The 20,294-nt window shown below is 36.5% G+C and overlaps 1 protein-coding gene and 1 pseudogene across 1 annotated transcript; both read left to right on the top strand.

Annotated features, from left to right (window-relative positions):
• Positions 1-668: 668 nt before the first annotated feature.
• On the top strand, positions 669-1,099 carry LOC129088464 (60S ribosomal protein L26-like; annotated as a pseudogene).
• Positions 1,100-2,649: 1,550 nt separating this feature from the next.
• Positions 2,650-19,399, top strand: TMEM184C (transmembrane protein 184C). Its single transcript, XM_054562752.1, has 10 exons — positions 2,650-3,343; positions 9,323-9,453; positions 9,552-9,588; positions 10,243-10,448; positions 13,423-13,497; positions 14,574-14,667; positions 16,248-16,360; positions 17,685-17,784; positions 18,263-18,434; positions 18,656-19,399. Exons 1-10 carry the CDS (start codon positions 3,125-3,127, stop codon positions 18,916-18,918), a joined length of 1,410 nt encoding a protein of 469 aa, XP_054418727.1. The 5' UTR covers positions 2,650-3,124; the 3' UTR covers positions 18,919-19,399.
• Positions 19,400-20,294: the final 895 nt, after the last annotated feature.

Below are 20,294 nucleotides of genomic sequence, written 5' to 3'. Positions count from 1 at the left end.
CTTCCCTTTACCTTTTTGAATTTCATCAAGAATGACTAACAGCTTGCTTTTTTGATCCAGTACCATCTGCCAGTTACAACCATTTCTTATTTTACAAACACTATCAAGCTGAATCCACTGTCAGGCTTAGGCTGTCATACCCAGAAAGAACAGAGGCCACCTAGAACAAGTAGAGCAGATAGATCGGGATCACACAAGCACTGTGGTTGCTGAATCCAGAGGCTAGTCCCTGTTTCAGTGATTACTAGACGGTAGGATTTCATGGGCTGAGAAAAATTTCATAAATAAAAAATAAAACAAATAGGAGTATATAAAGTTACCAACATTTTATTCTTCAAAGAACATTTATAAAGTAACTATTCTATAATTATCATCACATAAAAGAAATGTAGCAAACAATTTTAAAATAAAGCACAATCATTAAGAATAAGTTTGACTAAATAAAAAAAACTCACTGTATATTTTTTTCTCATTTCTCTATTGACTGGCAGAAACTTCATCACAGATGAACCCCAGTTCACAAACAGGTATAGGAACAACTTGTGCATCTGACATTCTAGTCTCATCCCTCTCTTGAGTTATTCTAGTATTCTAGAACTTTAGCTCGCTCCTAGGAACTCAGGCTAAAAAGACAGAGGAGTGGCATCATAGAAGAATCAGTGGGCAAAATGAAATTCAATCCTTTTGTGACTAAGCAGAGCAAGAGCCTTAAAAGGCACTTCAGTGCACCTTCCCACATTTGCAGGAAGATTATGTCTTTTCCTCTTTCCAAAGAAATGAGACAGAAGTATAATGTTCAATCCATGCCTAACCGAAAAGATGACGAAGTTCAGATTGTGTGACATTACAAAGGGCAGGAAACTGGCAAAACAGTCCAGTTTTACAGGAAGAAATAATGTCATCTACACTGAATGAGTGCAATGAGAGAAAGTTAATGGCACACTATTCATGTGGACATTCACCCCAGCAAGGTGGCTATCACTAGCTTAAGCTGGGCAAAGACTGCAAAAAGATCCTTGAATGTAAAGTCAAATCTCGTGAAATAGGAAGGGAAAAGGGCAAATACAAGGAAGAAACAATTGAGAAGATGCAGGAATAAAGTCACCCTCTAGACAACTTTCATTAAAAACTTAAAAAAAGAACAGAGAAATAAGTAAACGATTACACAACAAGAGTGCTATAGAATACGGGGGGCAGAGGGAGGGACATCAAGGAAGTTTTCACAAATTTAGCAAAATAGGTTTACCCATGAGAAAGAATATAGGTGCAATGACTGTTGCTGAAAGCACAGAGACAATCCAGGTATGCAGTATATCCAAGGAAGATTATACTGTGTAGCAAAAAAGTAAGTAGTGATTATACTTGTTATAGAGAAAAGGTTACTTTTCTATTCTTATATTTTCTGAAATTTAACAATGGAGTATGCATTAATGATCAGGAAATTTCTTAAAAACAACTTCAATTTTGTAGGTTAGCTTAGAAAGAACAAACAAAAAGCCTATTTCCCTTTAAGAAAAGTTTGTATTACAAGATACCAGATTGTAACACGCAGATGTTAGATCTAGAAGAGGGGTACAGAAATCAAACTCCAAACTTTGGGTAGGACAAATGACACCAGGGAAGTTAGCATTCTGTCACTGCCTCTATAAGGATCCTAGGTTGGGTGCACTCAATACAACGGGGCTTCTTGTGAATAAGGTTCATCAGTCAGAATTTCTCAGGTTGCAGGGCTCCCTGATCAACTCTATCCCTAAGTAGCTCAGAGAGCTCAAGCAAATTACTTAACCACTTGAATCTGTTTTCTCACAGGTGACATAGAAAACTACTTACTCTTCCGAATTGTGCAGATTAACTGATATCATGCAGGTAAAGAACTTAGCACATTTTCTGCTCCTCACAAAATGACAATTATAACATAGGACGTTTGTGTATCTAATTGAGAAGTCCCTATTTGCTTGCTCTATTGGTTTAGAAAGGCCTTAAGAGCCCATTTACCATTTGTTTGCTTTATAGTTTTAGCTAAAAGCTAAAAGCCCATAAAATGTCAGTCTGAACGTCAACCTTTTGAAACTTAAATGGGTGTGAGTTTTTAACGCAAGTTCCAAATGCGGAAGGGTACTCAATATTTACAGATGCTTCTAACAATCAAGCTATCTCTACAGTGGTCTTTCCGCAGGATCCAGAAACAATTAAGTGACCCAACCACTCTATCTTAGCAACCGACAGAAACCTAGGCAGAGGTTTCCAATTCCTCTCTGTCTTCTTATTGCATCTGGGTCCCCTATTCACTTCCACAGAGAATCTGACAACTTCTGTGCAGAAAAAGGTTCACCTCTGAGGTAACTGCCTCTTACCCAGGCTTTCTTAATGCTGGGCTACAGCCAGCAGAATGTAGTAGGTATTCCTCCAGCGTTCTTAATTCTTACAGCTTCCGAATCCTTCTCGTAGGCCACCAGGCCAAGCGCCAGGGATTCTAGAAAATCCCATCACCTATCCGTTTATACACCTCCTAATAGCCCCGCCCTCCGCAGGTGGCCAATCAGGGAGTGGAAGGTGCACAGGATAAGGCGGGCCCATCTTGGAGCTGTCGACGAATCACCAACCTCAGCCAGCGGGGGCGGAAGCGGAAGCCCTGGTGTGAGGTTGGGTTCCGCCTTCGCGGCGGGGGGGATGGTCCGTAGGCGCAGGTGAGGTCTCTGTAGGGCCATAGAGTTTGAGCCAAGCCTCCTGTTTATGAGCAGACTCGGACGCAGAGACGCCTGCGAACCCGAGAGGTAGAGAGCTCGACCGCCCAGGAAAAGGGCGAGTGGGTCGGCAGGTGCGAGGCAAAAGCAAACTCTGTACAGGGTCCTCAGAAACCCGTCGGGGTCCGCGCCGCTCCCCAGGCCATGGTGCTGCAAGAACTCTGGGCGATCCCCAGGTGAGGGCAGCGGCTCCGTCCGGGGTTTCTACCGCAGAAGAACTGGGTAGATGCGGGGTGGGGAAGAAAGGATGCTGCCCGTTCTGCTCCCCGGTAGCACCCTGAGCGGCCGCAGTTGCCGCAGCTGCAGCAGACAACACAGCGCAGGCCGAGGAGGCGGCTCGAGCTGCTGGTAAAGTCGCCCAACAGCTATTTGTGTGTAGGATGCGAGTTGATAAAACAGCCAAAGATCAGGGCTCCCCATTACAATCTCCTTCGAGCTCTTTTTCCTTGCTATTCGGAGCTGATTTATGTGGAAACATGCCTTGCACTTGTACCTGGAGGAACTGGAGACAATGGATTCGACCTTTAGCGGCGGTCATCTACCTAGCGATCGTAATGGTTGCGGTTCCCCTTTGCGTGTGGGAATTACAGAAACTGCAGGTAAGGAGCCTGCAACCATCGGCTCTACCCCTTTCTCTACCTTCCTGCCCCATCTGAGATTGCCCATTTTTACCCTGAATACCTCAGACTTGATATCCTGAAAACCATGTCCTGTAAATGAGCCCAGTCTTAGAATAAAAAAACCTGTCTGGTTTCCTGTTCACGGTTTTTCAAAGCATGACACAGGTGGAGGTAGGACCACGTCGAAAAAGTAATTAGGATATATTAAGATGACTGCTTAGACAAGCACTGTTTTTGTTTTGCAAGAATTCATCAATTCCTTAAAAGTAAGATTCCTTTAAGTAATCCTTAAATCTGATCCGTTCCAATATTGGACTAGAATAAACTACCTTGAAAGCCATTATTGAGTTTTATTAGCATTTAACTAGCTTCCTGAATTAAAGCATTCTAGTTGGCTTAACTTTGTTGTTTTTACTCTAGAAATTAACTCTTAACCAACAAAGGTTTTGCAAAAAGTCTCTTGTGTATTTTTTGATGTCATATTCTTATTATGACATCAGTAAAGTACTACAAGCTGGAAGACCGCAAGGTAAATATTTAACTAAGGTATGCATTTTATAAAAATTGTATGATGAACTTTAAATTCGAAGTTAATAACTACTTTTACTTAGAAACAACCTATTTTACAAGAGATGTGACAAGACCATGGCTATTTGAGGTCTTTATTTAAAACAAATTTTTTTATTTTTCAATTACAGTTAACATTCAATATATCAGTTTCAGATGTTCAGCATAGCGATTAGACGTTTATATAACTTATGATCTCTTCAAAAGGTCTTGCACTCATCTGACACCATATATAATTATTAAAGTATTACTGACTCTAATCCCTATGCTGTACTTTTTACATCCCTGTGACTATTTTGTAATTGCCAATTTGTATTTCTTAATAACTTCAGTTTGAGGCCTTTTATTGTGGAGATGATTTTTACATAAGTAAACAATGTGTTTAATATACATGTTTTTTCCTGTATGTTCACTAAATTGTTTTTTGTTGCTTTTCCCATACTGGCATAGTCCATGTAGTTATTCTTAATATAATATTCTACTACATTAAATATTTACAGTTTGTTGGATATTTAGGTTATTTCCATAATTTCTTTACCAAAGACATCTTAATACAAATAGGGATTTCTTACTTTAAAGTATTTCTTTGGAGTATGGTATAGAAAATACTTTTAAAGCTAATGATATGTATAGTATCAACCTCTTTTAAAGACTTCTCAGTTGTTGGTTTCAACTGTAGTGTTTTAAGCTTTTAAGGAAAATTTTGATCTGTAATCTCCAGCTAACACTCTGCATTGAATGTATTATGTTTTGCCTGGACTGTTGTCAACACACCAGCAAAAGTATTGAATTAAAATGTAAGTCATGTGATGTGTGTCCTCCTCTCAGTTTTCCTATCACTCCTAGTCCCAGATTAAAAGCCAGTATCCCTAACTGTAGCCATCAAGGCCCACGTGACCTGATACTGCCCTCCCCCCACCCGCCTCTGACTTTCCTCAGTTCCCAAGCTTTCACCACATCACTCGATCAGAAGAGGCACACTCCCTCCTTAAGGCCACATACTGAACGTTCCCCTTCCTGGCATGCCCTTCTTTTGTGTCTTTCAAGTCTTCACTCAGATGTCACCTGGCCACACTGTGTAACATTCAGGTTTCCCTTCCTCAACTTTTTATATACTTTTTCCTGCTTTAGTTTTCTTCCCAGGACTCACCACCATCTAATGATATTTTACTTACTTTGTTTTCTTCTCCTGCCCAAATATCTGATGGTGATTGTTTGGGTCCTAGTGATAAATCAGGCTTGTGTTCTGTATGATGAAAGATGGAAACATGGCACTCACCTTTGTGGAACTTAGTGGGGCAGGCGGTAGCTACTTGGGCTGCGGCGCCTTCTGTCCCAAATCAGGATAGCAGAAACAGAGATAGGAAACTGGGTTTTAAGTGTTCTTAGCAGTAAAGAAGTAGGACTTCACAGGGCATTGGCTTGGGAAGGAGAGACAGTGAGAGCAAGGGAGATAAACAAGAACGACTGTGAGGCTCGTGTCCTGTCCAGCAGGGTAGATGGTGATGCCAGTTAACTGAGATGGAAAATTGACAGGGACAAGATGGAGAAAAACTGAGGGTTTGTTGTTTTTTAAAATTTTTATTTATTGATTTGAGGGGGCAGGGGGAACACTAATTTACTCCATTTATTTATGCATTCACTGGTTGATTCTTGTATTTGCCCTGACCAGAGATCAAACCTACAATGCTGGTGTATCAGGATGACGCTCTAACCAACTGAGCTACCCTGCCAGGGCAAGAAATTGAGTTTTTTGGACCTTTAGTTTGAGGTACATTGGAGACATTCAGACGGTCGTGTCAGATATGCAGTTGGATGTGCAAGTCTGCAGCTCAGAAAGGTTTAAGCTGCAGATATAAATGGGAGTTGTCAGAACAGAGATGCTGTTTAAAGCCATAAAGACGAATGCCATTGTGAGGGAGAAGACGATAAGGCTGAGGACCTGGCGCAGGAGTTGGAGGCCAGTAGAGGGACAGGGACTTAAAAAAAGCAGCACCTGCCAGCAGGAAAGCACAGTGCCAGGAGGGGTGTCACGGTAGCCAGAACACGAGTGTTTCAAGGGCAAAGTAGCGAACAGTGTCTTGGTATTGCTGAGATATCCTTTGGTTTTCGCAAGATACGAATGTCATTTTATAGTGATCCTAGTCGTGGTTTTAAGGGAGTTGTAATGGCTGAATCTAGAGGGAGTTGTTTGAAATATGAATGTGGTGGGGTAAAGAAGTGGAATCAGGATATGAATACAAGTTTTTTTCTTTTTGATTAATTTGACTCTAAGGGAACCTGAGAAATGAATAGTACAGAAGATAGGAATGTGGGTTTAGGGGAGTAGTTTTTTTTCCCCCTTGTTGTGTTTTGTTTTTAAGGATCTAGACACTAACTAGAGCATGTTCCCAAGATTTAGGCAAAGTTTTATTTAACATTCTTAATAACCCTGAAACATAGGTGTTATTTTCATTTTATAGGTATGAAAACAGGGATCAGTGGGTAAAGGGACATTGTGCTGAAGTGCTCCACATACAATACCCTTATCATTCTCTACATCATTATTCATTGAGTTTGTGTATCTAAAATACTTAACACCCTGCCCAGCACATTGTAGATACTCAGTAAGCCCTAATGACCATTGTTGTTTAAACAGTAGCATCACTATTCCTGCATTGGAACAGCAGTTCTTTTTCTTGTGAAATAGCATCTTAGTTGGTATTAGGTTCTCAGTTGAACACCTGTGGCAAATTGTGTGCATCTGCCTGAGCCCAAGATAAAGTAGTTAACATTTAGGGACAGCTTTGAATTAAAAATGCATGTCTTTCAAACACTAGAATCACGGAGCTCACAGTGAGAAATCAGTGGAAACAGATTGTAGAAACCAGGAGGTTTGTATAGCCTGTCGCATGCCCACCGTGGGGCATACACCATTTATTGGAAGGGCAGGTGACCCCCCTGCACTATTTAAGCTCTTTCTTTCACCCTCTTGCTTGGATGAGTATGTAAAATTGAAATCAAGTAAGTTAGGTAAATGCACACATGATGTCACCCTGCGCTGCGGTCATTGTACCCTGCCCCCCTGGTCCTCATGCCCCAAGGGGCTACCCTCTGTAAGTGCTTCTCTTCCCCTCGGGAGCACTGGGGAGAACACTCCTGTTCCTCTCTGGCCTCTGCTTTGGAAGCGTCCAGCTGAGGGACAGTTCATTCACTCCTGGATGCTCACCTTTAATGGCTTTTCTTTTCTATCCCCTCTACTTTCAAATTACCTTGGGGGGAGGAAAATCTATGCTACTTATCTCCCCCTTATTTTGTGAGCCAGGAAACCCTACTCATTGCTGATAAGTTTAATAATGTTAACGTTATCCTTATATCAAATATGTCTCAAGTGTGAATTATTTAGAGATAAATGTAAATTAAATTAAAATTAATGTAATTATATTACTTTCTACAGATACTTAGAGTTCACTTACTTTATTATATGTGCATGCATAAAAGTTTAAATTTCTCATACATAATGCTTTTTATGTAGTTCAAAAATCAAAACAACTGTAAAACCAGTGATTCAAATTAATGGTGTTAATGTGTACGGATGAAACTCAGTTACCATTTGCAATGTAAAAATGATACTAACTCCATGATGCAAATTTTTTAAATTTGGCATCATTATACTGAAATGACTCACTTATCCAGTCACTTGTTTTATGATCATTTGAAAAAGAACTTTTTTCCTTGCAGCAGCACACTGAGGTCACTTTGCCTTTATTAGCCACAAGCACATCGTTTTTCTCTTTTTAAAAAAATTATTTGTTATTTATTGTTATTGTTGACACTGTTGCAGATGTCCCGATCACCCCCCTTGCCTGCCTCCACAGGGCCCGTGCCCCGCTTCCCTCTGGCCATCACTGCATGGCAGTCGCGGTCTGTGGGTTACGCACGCGTGTGCTTTGGCTGATCCCTTCGCCCTCTTGCAGCATTCTTCTCTCAAGTTCTACGTTGTGGCACTAAGACAATCATAAAAACAAATGTGGGCATTAACATTACTTGGCAGTTTTGTTCCTGTTGGTCACCTTACAGAGAAGATCTAGAATATGCTTTTATTTCTGTTGTTCTTATTTTAGGTCATCATTGAAATGAATGCTCAATTTTAAATGAAATTCAGCCAAGCAGAAGTCCCTGGAATACGGTTGCTCAGCTATTCCTTTTAGAATCCTTTTAGATTCCTTTTAGAATCTTCAGCTCCACATATTTGCATTTCACTTACTGCTTTGATTCATCTCAAGCATTCAGCAAGGCCTTTGTATTTGCTTTTTAAGTTTTCCATACAGTGTAATGTAGGAATTTATCATTATAAATATGTTTTTTCTGTATGCTTTTTGTTTTCTACTTCTTTAGTCTTTGACTGCCTGATAAGAAATCTTGTTCAAAACAGTAAAATCAGAAGTTGTGGACTTAGTTCTATTTCAATTAACTGCTCAAACCCCTTAAGTACCAAAAATCAATGCCTACCTTTTCCTTTAAAAAGTTAGCATTTCCTTTTTCTTTTTTTAATTAAAAGGATTCATACTCTTAAAGGCAGGAGTCCAAGTTAGTATAAAATTAATTCCCTGGAGCACCTCGTATAGAACAGAGGTTCAAATTTGTTTTTATCAAGGAGTAGATTACTTCAGCTCTACCTAGGATGTGATAGTTAAAAGCATATTTTTAGAAATTGAAATTTTACAGGATAGAATATTGATCAGATATTGAACTAAAAGAGAAATTAAAACTTTTGAAAATATATCCTGAGATGATAATGTTTTTTATATATATGTGTGTGTGTATGTATATGTATATGTATGTACACTCATGTTAACACAGTTTGCTGGAACAGTAATTGTGGCAGTACTTATGAAATGGGAAGGTTACAAGACATAATGTGTGTGAAGAACTTAAACTGTCAGTCACGCAGTCAGCATTCAGTAACTGTTCTAATGTAACAGATTTTGCAGAAAATGTACGTAGGCTTTTAATTTTCTAGACATAAAAGCAAAGGAATAAACTATACAAAGATTTTTAGATTTGAGTTGCAGAAGATGTGAAGACTCCGTATATCTCCCAGCACTGTAATCAAATCTAAAGGGCCGATAAGCTGGGGGGGAAGTTGATGTGGTGTTAGCATCGTCACTGTGCTCATCACCGTTACCGCAGGCCTGTGAAGGAGCATGCTCGGCGCCTGGGGAGAACTCTGCCTCCGCCCTTTACAAAAGTAAAAGTAGGCTGTTTATTAGAGAATAAACAAAAAATAGCTACTAATCATTTGAAAAATATTGGGCCTCATTAATAATCAAATGAAAATTTAAGAAATAAAAATATTTGGCTCTTTTAATATCAGATAATTTATACTAGCATGTTCTTCTGCTTCTTAAGGTTGGAATACACACCAAGGCTTGGTTTATCGCTGGAATATTTTTATTGTTGACTATACCTATATCACTATGGGGGATATTGCAACATTTAGTGCATTATACACAACCGGAACTACAGAAACCAATAATAAGGTAAATCTTAACGTATTTTGAATCTATTAGTGTTGTGTTGGTTTAATTCATAAGAATAATGTAAAATGTTTTTAATTTATGTTTTGCTTTCCAAATAGGATTCTTTGGATGGTACCCATATACAGTTTAGATAGTGTAAGTATGTTTCATTTTATCTCATTAACTAAGAACTTTTTTGATGATACTAACTACACTTACAGAATGCTTAAAGTAATAAAAGGAATCAGATTAATAAGAAAAGTGAATAGGTTAACTTGTTTTTAATGTTGATAAAGTATGACAACAGAAAAAGCAGATGTTTAAAATTTTTTTAAATCTATAGCTGTTTTCTTTGTTTAATCTTTTAAAATTTCAGACTAATAGCGCTTAGTCCTTAAAATATAATTGTTTAAATTTATATTATCATCCTTTTTTTATTAAATCCTTACTTCAACAGCAAAAGCCTTTCCAATAGATTCTAACAGTTCTTACAGGTGACTGCTTTAATTTGATTAAAAATAAAGAAAATGTTTTTCACAGCATTTTCTGCCATTATGTCAAGAAAAAAATTCAGATTCTTTCTTCACGTTCATCCCTTACCCCCAAACACAGATATTTTCATTCACCAGTATTCGAGATGTTTAATTGCTTTTAGAAATCCTTGTCTGGTAGCCCTCATAATAAAAAACTTTCAGAAGTTTGTTGTATGTGGCAAGTTCCAAAGTTAGCTTATTGTGAATACTATGAATTGGAGTGGTAATTCATTTATCTTAGCCGCAACTACTTCTCACATCTGTGCTTTTTCTATAGTGGGTAGCTTTGAAATACCCCAGCATCGCAATATATGTGGATACCTGCAGAGAATGTTACGAAGCTTATGTCATTTACAACTTTATGGGATTCCTTACCAATTATCTAACTAACCGGTATCCAAATCTGGTGTTAATCCTTGAAGCCAAAGATCAACAGAAACATTTCCCTCCTTTATGTTGCTGTCCACCATGGACTATGGGAGAGTAAGTATGTTTGGTTTTAGTTCTTTTATGTTTTGGTTTTATTTAAGCGGTCAGTTCTCTGCAAAGCAGTGTGTTAAGTACTATGAGCAGGACAAAAAATGAGTCCTTACCCTCATGTAGTTCATAGTCAAGTTTGAAGACTAACAAAACGCATTTTGATAATCCACACATAGTTTCTTTTACATTATTCATTTGAAATAGAAAATTTAAAACATTATGGATAAAAACATTAGAAATCATTCAATCAATGTCCTTTTATAATTGGGAACAAGAGTCTGCAGAAATTAGTTTACTCAAGATCATGTAGCTAGTTCATGACAAAATCAAATGCTTTTTCTCTACTGAGATGATCATAGTTTTTCACTTTTAACATGTTAATATAGTGAATTAGATTTGTGGGTTTCTAATATTAAAACCCCATTGCTTTCAAGGATAAATTCAAAATTGTTATGATGTATATCATCTGCTTTTCTACAAGATTTGGTTTGCTAATCTTTTGTTTAGAATTCTTACATGAGTAAAGGTAGACTGCAGTTTTCTTTTCTTACACTGTCCCTGTCTGTCCCCATATCCTGGGTATACTACCTGAATAGGTATTCCTGCCTTAATTTGTGTATCACAAGAAAAGATTATGTATGTATTCCACCTTCAAAGATTAGGCCTGACTTTTTGCTGTGTGACAACAGTTACAGAACTAGTCAGGCTTCCTGTTGTTTCTGGAATCTTTCTTTTTTTAATAGTTTTTAGGAATTGGGCAAAATAGACAAAATTTTTTAAATGTATGGGCATACATTACTTTAAAATTTCTTCACGTTTTATGGATCTATAGTTATGACTCCTTTCCCATTCCTAATGTTACTGGTGTCTGTTTTTCCCTTCAAAAATGTTGCACTCTGGCTGGTGAGGCTCAGTAGATTGAGTGCCGGCCTGCAAACCAAAGGGTTGCTGGTTCGATTCCCAGCCCGGGCACATGCCTGGGTTGCAGACCAGGTCCATGAGAGAGGCAACCACACATTAATGTTTCTCTCCCTTTCTCCCTCCCTCCTCCTCTCTCTAAAGATAGATAGATAGATAAAATCTTTAAAAAAGAAAAATTTTGCCAGAAGTTTCCCTATTCAAGAACTGACTTTTGGCTTTATTGATTCTCTCTGTAGTGTGTTTGTTTTCTATTTCATTAATTTCTGCTCTATTTTTACTTCTTTTCTCCCATTTCTTTTGATTTACTGTGTTCTTTTCCTAACATGTTAGAATCTTACTTTAATTTACCACCTTTTTCTTTCTAACACTGCATTTAAAGCTCTATGTTCCAGGTTTTACATTCAGTCCTTGCATTTCAGTTCTTCTATTTAAGAACATTTCCTTCTTTCTAGATTGTAGCCCTTAAAAATTCCTTTTCTTTCAACGTATCAGTGGCAGACATTCTTAGATAAGCTTATCCAAAATATCTGTATTTTGCCCTCATTCATGATAGTTTTGTATATAATTCTGTGTTATTAACAGGAATTTTCTCCTAGCATTTTCAAGATTTTATTGCAGTTAATTCTGGCTTCAGTTATTACTGTTAACCCTCTACTGTTAATCTAATTATATTTCAGTTATAGGTGATCTGTCTCCCACTTGCCTTTAAGAGCCTCTGTTTTTGATGTTTGTAGTTTCACTATGAAGTATCTAGGTGGTTCCAGGTTTTATTTGTTTAAGTCCTGCTTTACAGTGTGCCTCAATCTGTAGATTCATGTCTTTCCTCAATTCTTGAAAGGTTTTAGCCTTCTGATTTTGCCTTTCCTCTACTCTCTTTTGTAACTCTTAGTATGTTCGACTTGATTCTTTTCTGTTCTTTGTAACTCTTTCATATTGTCTCTTTGTCTCAGCCTTTGCTATTTGCTACATTCTGGGCAATTTTGCCAGATACATCTTCCAGTCATTAATTCTCCACAGTTCTAAGATACCTGATTGGCTATTTAATTCATCTGCATAGTGACCCTTAGTGGTCTCAGCTTTGTTTTGGCAATCAACGCAGAATATTTTAGGTGTAAGCAGCTCCAACTTACTCGAGCTTTATAAAGAGTATGGGACGGGAAGCCCAGTGGTACAGCCAAGGGGTTCTCATCAGGAGGTCTTGCAGCAGGCCTATGTGCAGTTCCTAGACCCACCACTGCCGGGGCAGACCTGGTTGTCAGCTGCGGTGAACCACCTCAGCGCGGAGAAGGTTCTCAGCATTTAGAACCCCAACAGTTATCCAGACCTATTAACTCAGCACCACAAGGTCTATAAGCCAGACTCAGACTACTCTCAGTCTCAATGTAATTCTTAAATTAGGGGATTCATAATACGTACCATCGATAGCCAGCTTTCCTGATAGAAGTGCTGAACGAGCATTTGCCCTGAGAGCCACGTGGTCTTTTAAGAGGCTTACACAAGGCTCTCGTGCAGAGAACTGTTTGCAGTAGTTGCATTGGGACTTTTTTGTTTTTGTTGGTTACTCCTTGTGAATTTTCCCCTATATTGAGTGAACCCAGTGATATAATAAAAGCTGTTCTTTCAGAGTATCTAGTCAATAACAGTGTCTTGAATGACATTTAAATACCGAACTTGAAACTGGATACCTAAAATGTAGATAAGTTTCATGTACATGTACACATGCATAATTTATTTGTTAATCATTTTTCATTCCAGAAACACACAGGGACCCACTTCTGTTCTTTTTGTTGCATGCTGCACTATTCATGAATTTGAGACTATACACAGAAAGGGGGATCCTTCAAAGATGTAGTTGTCAAATAATTTTTAAAATCGTATTTAAATTATTTGCTAACATCCAAGTTCTTCCCCAATCACCACTTAGAATGACTAAATTAAAATAATTAAATATGAATATGGCCTCATTTGTCATCGTGACTTTAATTTGGGGGTTTTGGAGAAAATCTGATACTATTTAAATGAATGGTTGAAATGCCACATTCTTTCTCTTTGGCAGAGTATTGCTGTTTAGGTGCAAGCTGGGTGTATTGCAGTATACAGTTGTCAGACCATTCACTACCATCATTGCTTTGTAAGTACATAGAGCTTATATTGTTATTTTTTAATCCTCATGCTCTTTCTTAAGTGGAACTGAGTAGAAAAACAGAAAGAACATTGGTTTACTTGTTTATAATACTGGTCTAGTCTTATTTTAAAAACACAGTATATAGATACCCTACTCTATTAAATAAGGTGACCATTTGTAGGCAAAGAATCTCCACAGAATTCTTCTAAATAACATCTCTCTAGAGCTTTCTGGAAAGCACTTTTAAAATACTTTCTTTTTTAAATACTAGTTCACACAGCTTTACAGAAACATCTATGACACGAATTTAGAGTATGTTACTTTAGGTTCATTGCATGGTCTTATTTTCTAAATAATTTAGAATATGAATACTATATTCCAAGGAAGAAATTGTATTTCTATTTTTTAGTAATTCTCTCAAGATTTAGCACTTGAGATAAAATTAAGCTACCTGGTAAAACTATTCCCTAAAAATTTAAAAACAAATAATTTAAATGAGGTAGATTGTACATTTTATCTAGTCATAACTAATTCTGCATGTTTACAGAGGAAGAAAGGAAAGACAAGTGAAATAATCGTTCAGTTCTTTTTCTGCCTTTGAGCTAGCAATTCTGCAGTGACATTTACCTGAGAATTAAGATTAATCCACTTATTTGTGAAGGCATGCTTTAGTTTTTGCAGTTTAGAAACTAATCATGTAAATACTTAGATCTGGGTCTTCATAAAATTTACCTCCAAAACAATTTGAGGGGAAAAATTAGGATTATAGTTATAGATCTACATTCCATTTATAACAGTCAAGCTTTTGACAATTAGGCAGCATAATCTTTTTGAATCTATATCTAACTACACTCTCTAGTTTAATGTATGTGCCTTACTTTGGATTTCCTTCAACTTGGAGCTATGATCACATGGTAACATTTCTAGAAAAATGTTTTTATTTAATTACTTTTATGACCAAAATCAAGTAATCATCTATAGGATCTTTTAAGTGAACTGACTTTTAAGTATTGCTGTCCATGCTGTATTTTAAAATATATTTTGATTTAATCATAAATGTGTCTCATTTTTACCACTTTTAGAATCTGTGAGCTGCTTAGTGTATATGATGAAGGCAACTTTAGTTTTTCAAATGCTTGGACTTACTTGGTTATAATAAACAATATGTCACAATTGGTAAGTAAATATTCCTCTTAACTGTACTAAATTAGTATCTATAAAGTCTTAGACAAAGGTCTTTGGGAATAAAGCTTAATTGTTACTTTTTAATCTTGAAATTTGATGTACAGGAAGAATTTCAAGAAACTATAATATATCTATACATATTTAAAGATATATCTGTGTTAATTTTTTGGTGACTTATACCTTGACATATTTATTGTCTTTGTTCATTTGGTTCTGGGTGCTTGCATAAGCACAGTGCCCTCAACTTAAAAAAAGAAAAGAAACCCAAGATATCTTAGGCATGTTCAGTGTCTCTCATATATTTGGAATTAAAGGAAAATTGAGACTGTCAGGTATTGAAAAATTGTTTTAGATACTGAAATGCTCTAAATATATAACTATCTGATCCTTTCAATTTACTGTAACTTTAATTAAAATATTTAATGCTTTTAGCAAAATAATTTAGATGCAGTGGCATGCATGTGTGTGGTGTTAGAGGTTTAGAATAAAAATCAAATTCCTTTGTATTCAAAACTTTGCCGTATGTTTATATTCTTTGGAACCAGTAATTCAGTTTCTGGAAGTGCATCGTCAAGTAATGGTTAGAAGCACCTGTGCGTTGATTATCTTTGTATATGAAGCCTATTTGTAATAGCAGAAGGCTGAAGCCAATTCAAAGCCCAGTGATGGGGACCGGCTAAAGGCACTGTGGTCCTTCCACTGGCCAAAGTATTTGTAATTATTAAAATAATCGTTATGAAACCTATGGAAAAGTGGAGAAAAAAATCAGGCAACAAAATTTTATATTTAGTTGATGATGCCTGTTAAAGACCACTTTATGTATAAATAGGAATGGATGGATGATAGGACTATGAACAACTTTATACTGCTTTTGTATTCTAAATACCGTAAATGAGCATTTTATGATTTTAATGGGAAAAATTAAACTTTTAGATCTCCAACATTACACTAATTACAACTGATATTTTAAAATAATTTAAGTCTTGAGCATTTATTTTATGAAATTCTGCTGGATTAACATACTGCCTAAAGAAAATTGTTTCCCTGATTCCTTATTTTCAGATGTTATGGTCAGATTTTTACTAGAAAAATTTTGTGCTTATGAAATGTGAAGTGCTTATTTAATGTGTTGGTTTTATAATGAATAATAACTCAACCCTTCTAAAATGATGGTAGTTTGTGTACAAAAGCTATTACTAAGTAGACAGTGTATTTATTTTGGCTGAATGGGAAGGCATCTTCACAGGCATGGAAGCCTTTTCTACCAAGCGTGGCAGTCTCTTCTGCATTGTTTTTGGGCCCCAGTAAGTGAACACTTAAAACCATTTTCAGGGTAGATGTTATACATTTCTTCTGAAATATCTTGTATCTCATATATATATTCATCCATAGTAAACTATACAGGCTTGGTAATCTAAAAATACCCTAATACAGCCTAGAAAAATTTGCCTGAAACATCACTGCCTAAAACATTACTCTCTACCAGGTCTCTGCCTTTATAACTTCCATGTTTCTGCTACTGTATTTAGTTATTCTTATTGAAGAAGCTTGTTAATCCTGATTGCTTCTAGTTTGCCATGTACTGTCTGTTGCTGTTTTACAAAGTCCTGAAGGAAGAACTGAGTCCAATCCAGCCTGTTGGCAAATTCCTTTGTGTAAAGCTGGTGGTTTTCGTATCTTTTTGGTAAGTGTTGTTTTATCTTACATGTTCTCATTTTCTAAAAGACAATAAAACTGTTAACTAGGAAAGATTTTTAAAATACTTTTAATACAGATGGTGAATTAAAATGTCTCCATTTACCTTTTAAAAAGTTAATCCTTTTAGCCCATCTTGGCTTTCCATAAGGAAATAATCAGATGGTCACTGTAACATAAGAAAATAATTCGAGACAACCTAAATGTCTCACAGCGTGGGTGATAGGGGGCCTAGAAACAGATCAAATTTAACAACATACAAATAAAAAGTGGGAAAAGAAAAAACCTTTAATGCCACCACCCAGAATGATTAACACTGTGTTATAAAACTCCACAGGAACAGTTTCATACTGTAGAAACTTACAGAACTCAGTATGTTCATTATATTGTGGATATAATTCTTTGTCAGTAAAGTGAAATATAATTTTGTAGTTTAGGTTTTTTGGGTTTTTGCTTAGTATTCTGTTGTGTAGACGTAATTTTTAACTATTCTATTGGCATTTAGGTTGTTTCTACTTTCTTTCACCATAACAAGCAATATTGAAGTGAATATTATTGTCTACAGAACTATGAAAACTTGTCTATCTCATTATTAGCTGATTAAATTTAACCTAGGGTCTTGTGCCTAGATTTGCTTGAAAAGCTCAGTATGACTGTCTTAGAGTTAGACCCCTTCTGAGTTAGTCCCAGTACTTCAAACAAGACTGGTTTCAAAATGTTCTTTTAAATAATCTGAATAGTCAGCACATTTAAACATTTAAGTATCTGCACTTCCATTTTAAATGCCTATTGTACAGTGTTAGGCATTATCTATGTCAGGCACGGAAGAACATTAATTCCTTGTGCATACTTTCAACACAAAAAGACATACGATATGGCCCCAGCCGATGTGGCTCAGTTGGTCCCGTAAACCAAAAGGTTGCTGGTTCAGTTCCCAGTCGGGGTCCAGGCGGTCGGGGGTGCATGAGGAAGGCAACCAGTTGATGTTTCTCTCTTTCCCTCTCCCTCCTTTGCCCTCTTAAGAGAAAAGAAAAATGTATAAACCAAGTACTAGTTTTAAGAATACATAATGAAAATTCATGTGATGAAACTATAGTAGGAGAGTAAGCTTGTAAAGCAAGTCAGTACATTTCATATAGACACACAGTGTCTTCAGGAATGTGCTGTGGAGGCGGGGTGTGGTGTGGTGGGGATGGTCATGGTCATGGTCCAGGTTGTGCTGGGCCTTAACTTTTTAAAATGACGTATTTGTAAAACAGCTGCTCATTTTATGCTTGATATAGATATGGCGTTTACCTTTTCCTAATATATAGGCAAGCAGTAGTTATTGCTTTGTTGGTAAAAGTTGGCGTTATTTCTGAAAAGCACACATGGGAATGGCAAACCGTAGAAGCTGTGGCTACAGGACTCCAAGTAAGTAGTGCTGTTTCTGAATGCAGTAGAACTTTTGTCAAGCATTTTTATATTAAGCATATTATCTCTTAAACCTAATAACGTGCAGGCTACTGTTCTCCTCACTTTGCAACTGAAATGGGGGGACCTTAGAGAAATTGGTTATTAATTTGTAGTACAATTAATTCTTAGTACAGCCAGGAATACGACCTAGATTTTGTTATTCCTAGTCATTTATCATTCTGCACTTTAGCTCTTAGTCCCTGAGCAGTGACTGAGCATTCAGTGTACTTTGCTAAGAAACACTTGATTTTGAGGTAGTGTAAAATAGAAGGGTTTTTTTGAGGTCATAAATAATTTTGGAAAATGAAAAAGTTGTTATAATCTTATGGGGTTAAAAACAGCTATTGATACTTAGATAATTTTGAAAAGGAAGAGCATTTTCCTTTACCTACAAAACTAGATTTAAACTCAGAGATGACTGATGTTTTTGTTGTAGGACTTTATTATCTGTATTGAGATGTTCCTCGCGGCTATTGCTCATCACTACACTTTCTCATATAAACCATATGTCCAAGAAGCAGAAGAGGGCTCATGCTTTGATTCCTTTCTCGCTATGTGGGATGTTTCAGACATTAGGGATGATATTTCAGAACAAGTAAGGCATGTTGGTAAGTACCAGTCATTTAATTCATCCAAATAGGTAGTTTTATCGAGGGCAATATAGTAGCTATTTAAGAGAGAAAAAGACTTTGTTTAAAGCATGTACCACAGTGAGGCTCTTCAAATAGGGAGGGGAAAGAGGAGCTTATTTTTAGTATGTAAGTTTGTAGTGATAAAATATGATTACGTAACTTTTGGCTAACTTGGAAACCTTTCTATTACTTTAAAGGAAGGACAGTCATGGGACATTCTAGGAAAAAATTTTTTCCTGAGGATCAAGATCAAAATGAACATACAAGCTTGTTATCATCATCATCACAAGATGCAATTTCTGTTGCCTCTTCTGTGCCACCTTCACCCGCGGGTCACTATCAAGGGTTTGGACATACTTTGACTCCCCAGACTACACCTACTATAGCTGACATATCCGACGATACATGTAATAGCACAGAAGAGAGACAAGAACCTTCAGATAAACCCGTGGTCTCCTGAACAGTGTGTGAAGCAAACGACACTACTACCACATTACTTCAGTACATGGTATCGCATTGCTCAGGATTTTATGCTTGGGACAAGCCATAAATGATGGGAAATTTCAACACAAAAATAGGTGGAAGCCAGGTACTATTGGATTTATAACTAAATTTTGTATATCACAAATAATCAGTCTAAATATCCTAGACATCAACTCAATTTCTTAACATTAGAGTATCACATACTAAAATGGTAGAAAATGGCATTGTACTAAATGTTCCTGATTTTACATTGTTTATCAAGAGAATGGGCATTAAAAAAAAATCAACGCTTTCTACTACCACTGCTGCATGAATATGATGCTCTGGAATTAGCAGAAAGTATAATTCAAAAATATGGATTAGTCGAACGTAATTATAATCATGTGCCATATATGCTAACAATTATTTCTCTATTTCACAACTGGATGTCTTTCAATAAATAAGAATTTATCGTTTTCTGCAACATTTTGTCTTTCATTCTTTAAACATAAGCCATTAGTGTCTTAAACAAAAAGTTAATTAGAAAAGCATAGCATAAAATAAGTCCAAAAAATTAAGGGTTAAAAAGTACATACCTACAATGAAAGATACCTATCTCTTACGTATTAGGATAAATATCTCAGACCTAATCTTAGTAACCTTAAAACAACTATCTAAAAATCATTTTCAGTAATGCTAATAGATTAATAAGTTATCCATGACTTTGAAGTGAAAAGAATAAACTGGAAAATAAGAAACTTGTGATAGAGGAGTCTGCTTTTCTTCAGTGTTATTTATGCTGTCAGCAAATGGAAATCCAGAAACTATAGTCAGAAGACATACAGGGGCTTTTGGGGAGAAATTTATTACTTAGCATGGCATTTCTTACAACCCACTGGGTAATATTTAACATTTCATACTGAAAATAAGATACAGAAAAGTGCGAAAATGGTAAGTTGCAAATAGCCACGGTCAGTATTTCGCAAAACTCTCACTTTATATATTTATACACACACACTCACATATATATATATATACTAGTTCATAGTAATGACTTCACTGTGTGTGCTATTGTGAACTGAACATTTCTATTGAAAGTAAAGCTGGGTAGTATATAATATTAGAGGTGAGGAGAATAGGCATTGTAGAAAGAAGATATACCTTATTTGTGGCTTACAAAGAGCACAAAGTCTACATAAGACATGATTTATTAATCTAATTCAAGTCTTTAAAAATTGGACCAATTAATTATATATTTCTTACTGTGTATCCAAATCAAAACTTTGAAAAACACTGGTTTAGGTTTAATTCTTTCTCGAATTTATCAACTTTTACATTTTTGTCAGAGTAAACCAAGAAAAATGCAGCCTGCTT

Source organism: Pteronotus mesoamericanus, unplaced genomic scaffold (genome assembly GCF_021234165.1).
Source record: "Pteronotus mesoamericanus isolate MK-2021 breed Mesoamerican mustached bat unplaced genomic scaffold, CSHL_Meso_final contig_163, whole genome shotgun sequence".
In the NCBI taxonomy this organism is placed as follows: Eukaryota; Metazoa; Chordata; class Mammalia; order Chiroptera; family Mormoopidae; genus Pteronotus; species Pteronotus mesoamericanus.
The sequence above is the reverse complement of the archived record's forward strand: the minus strand, read 5'-3'. Positions and strand labels throughout refer to the sequence as shown.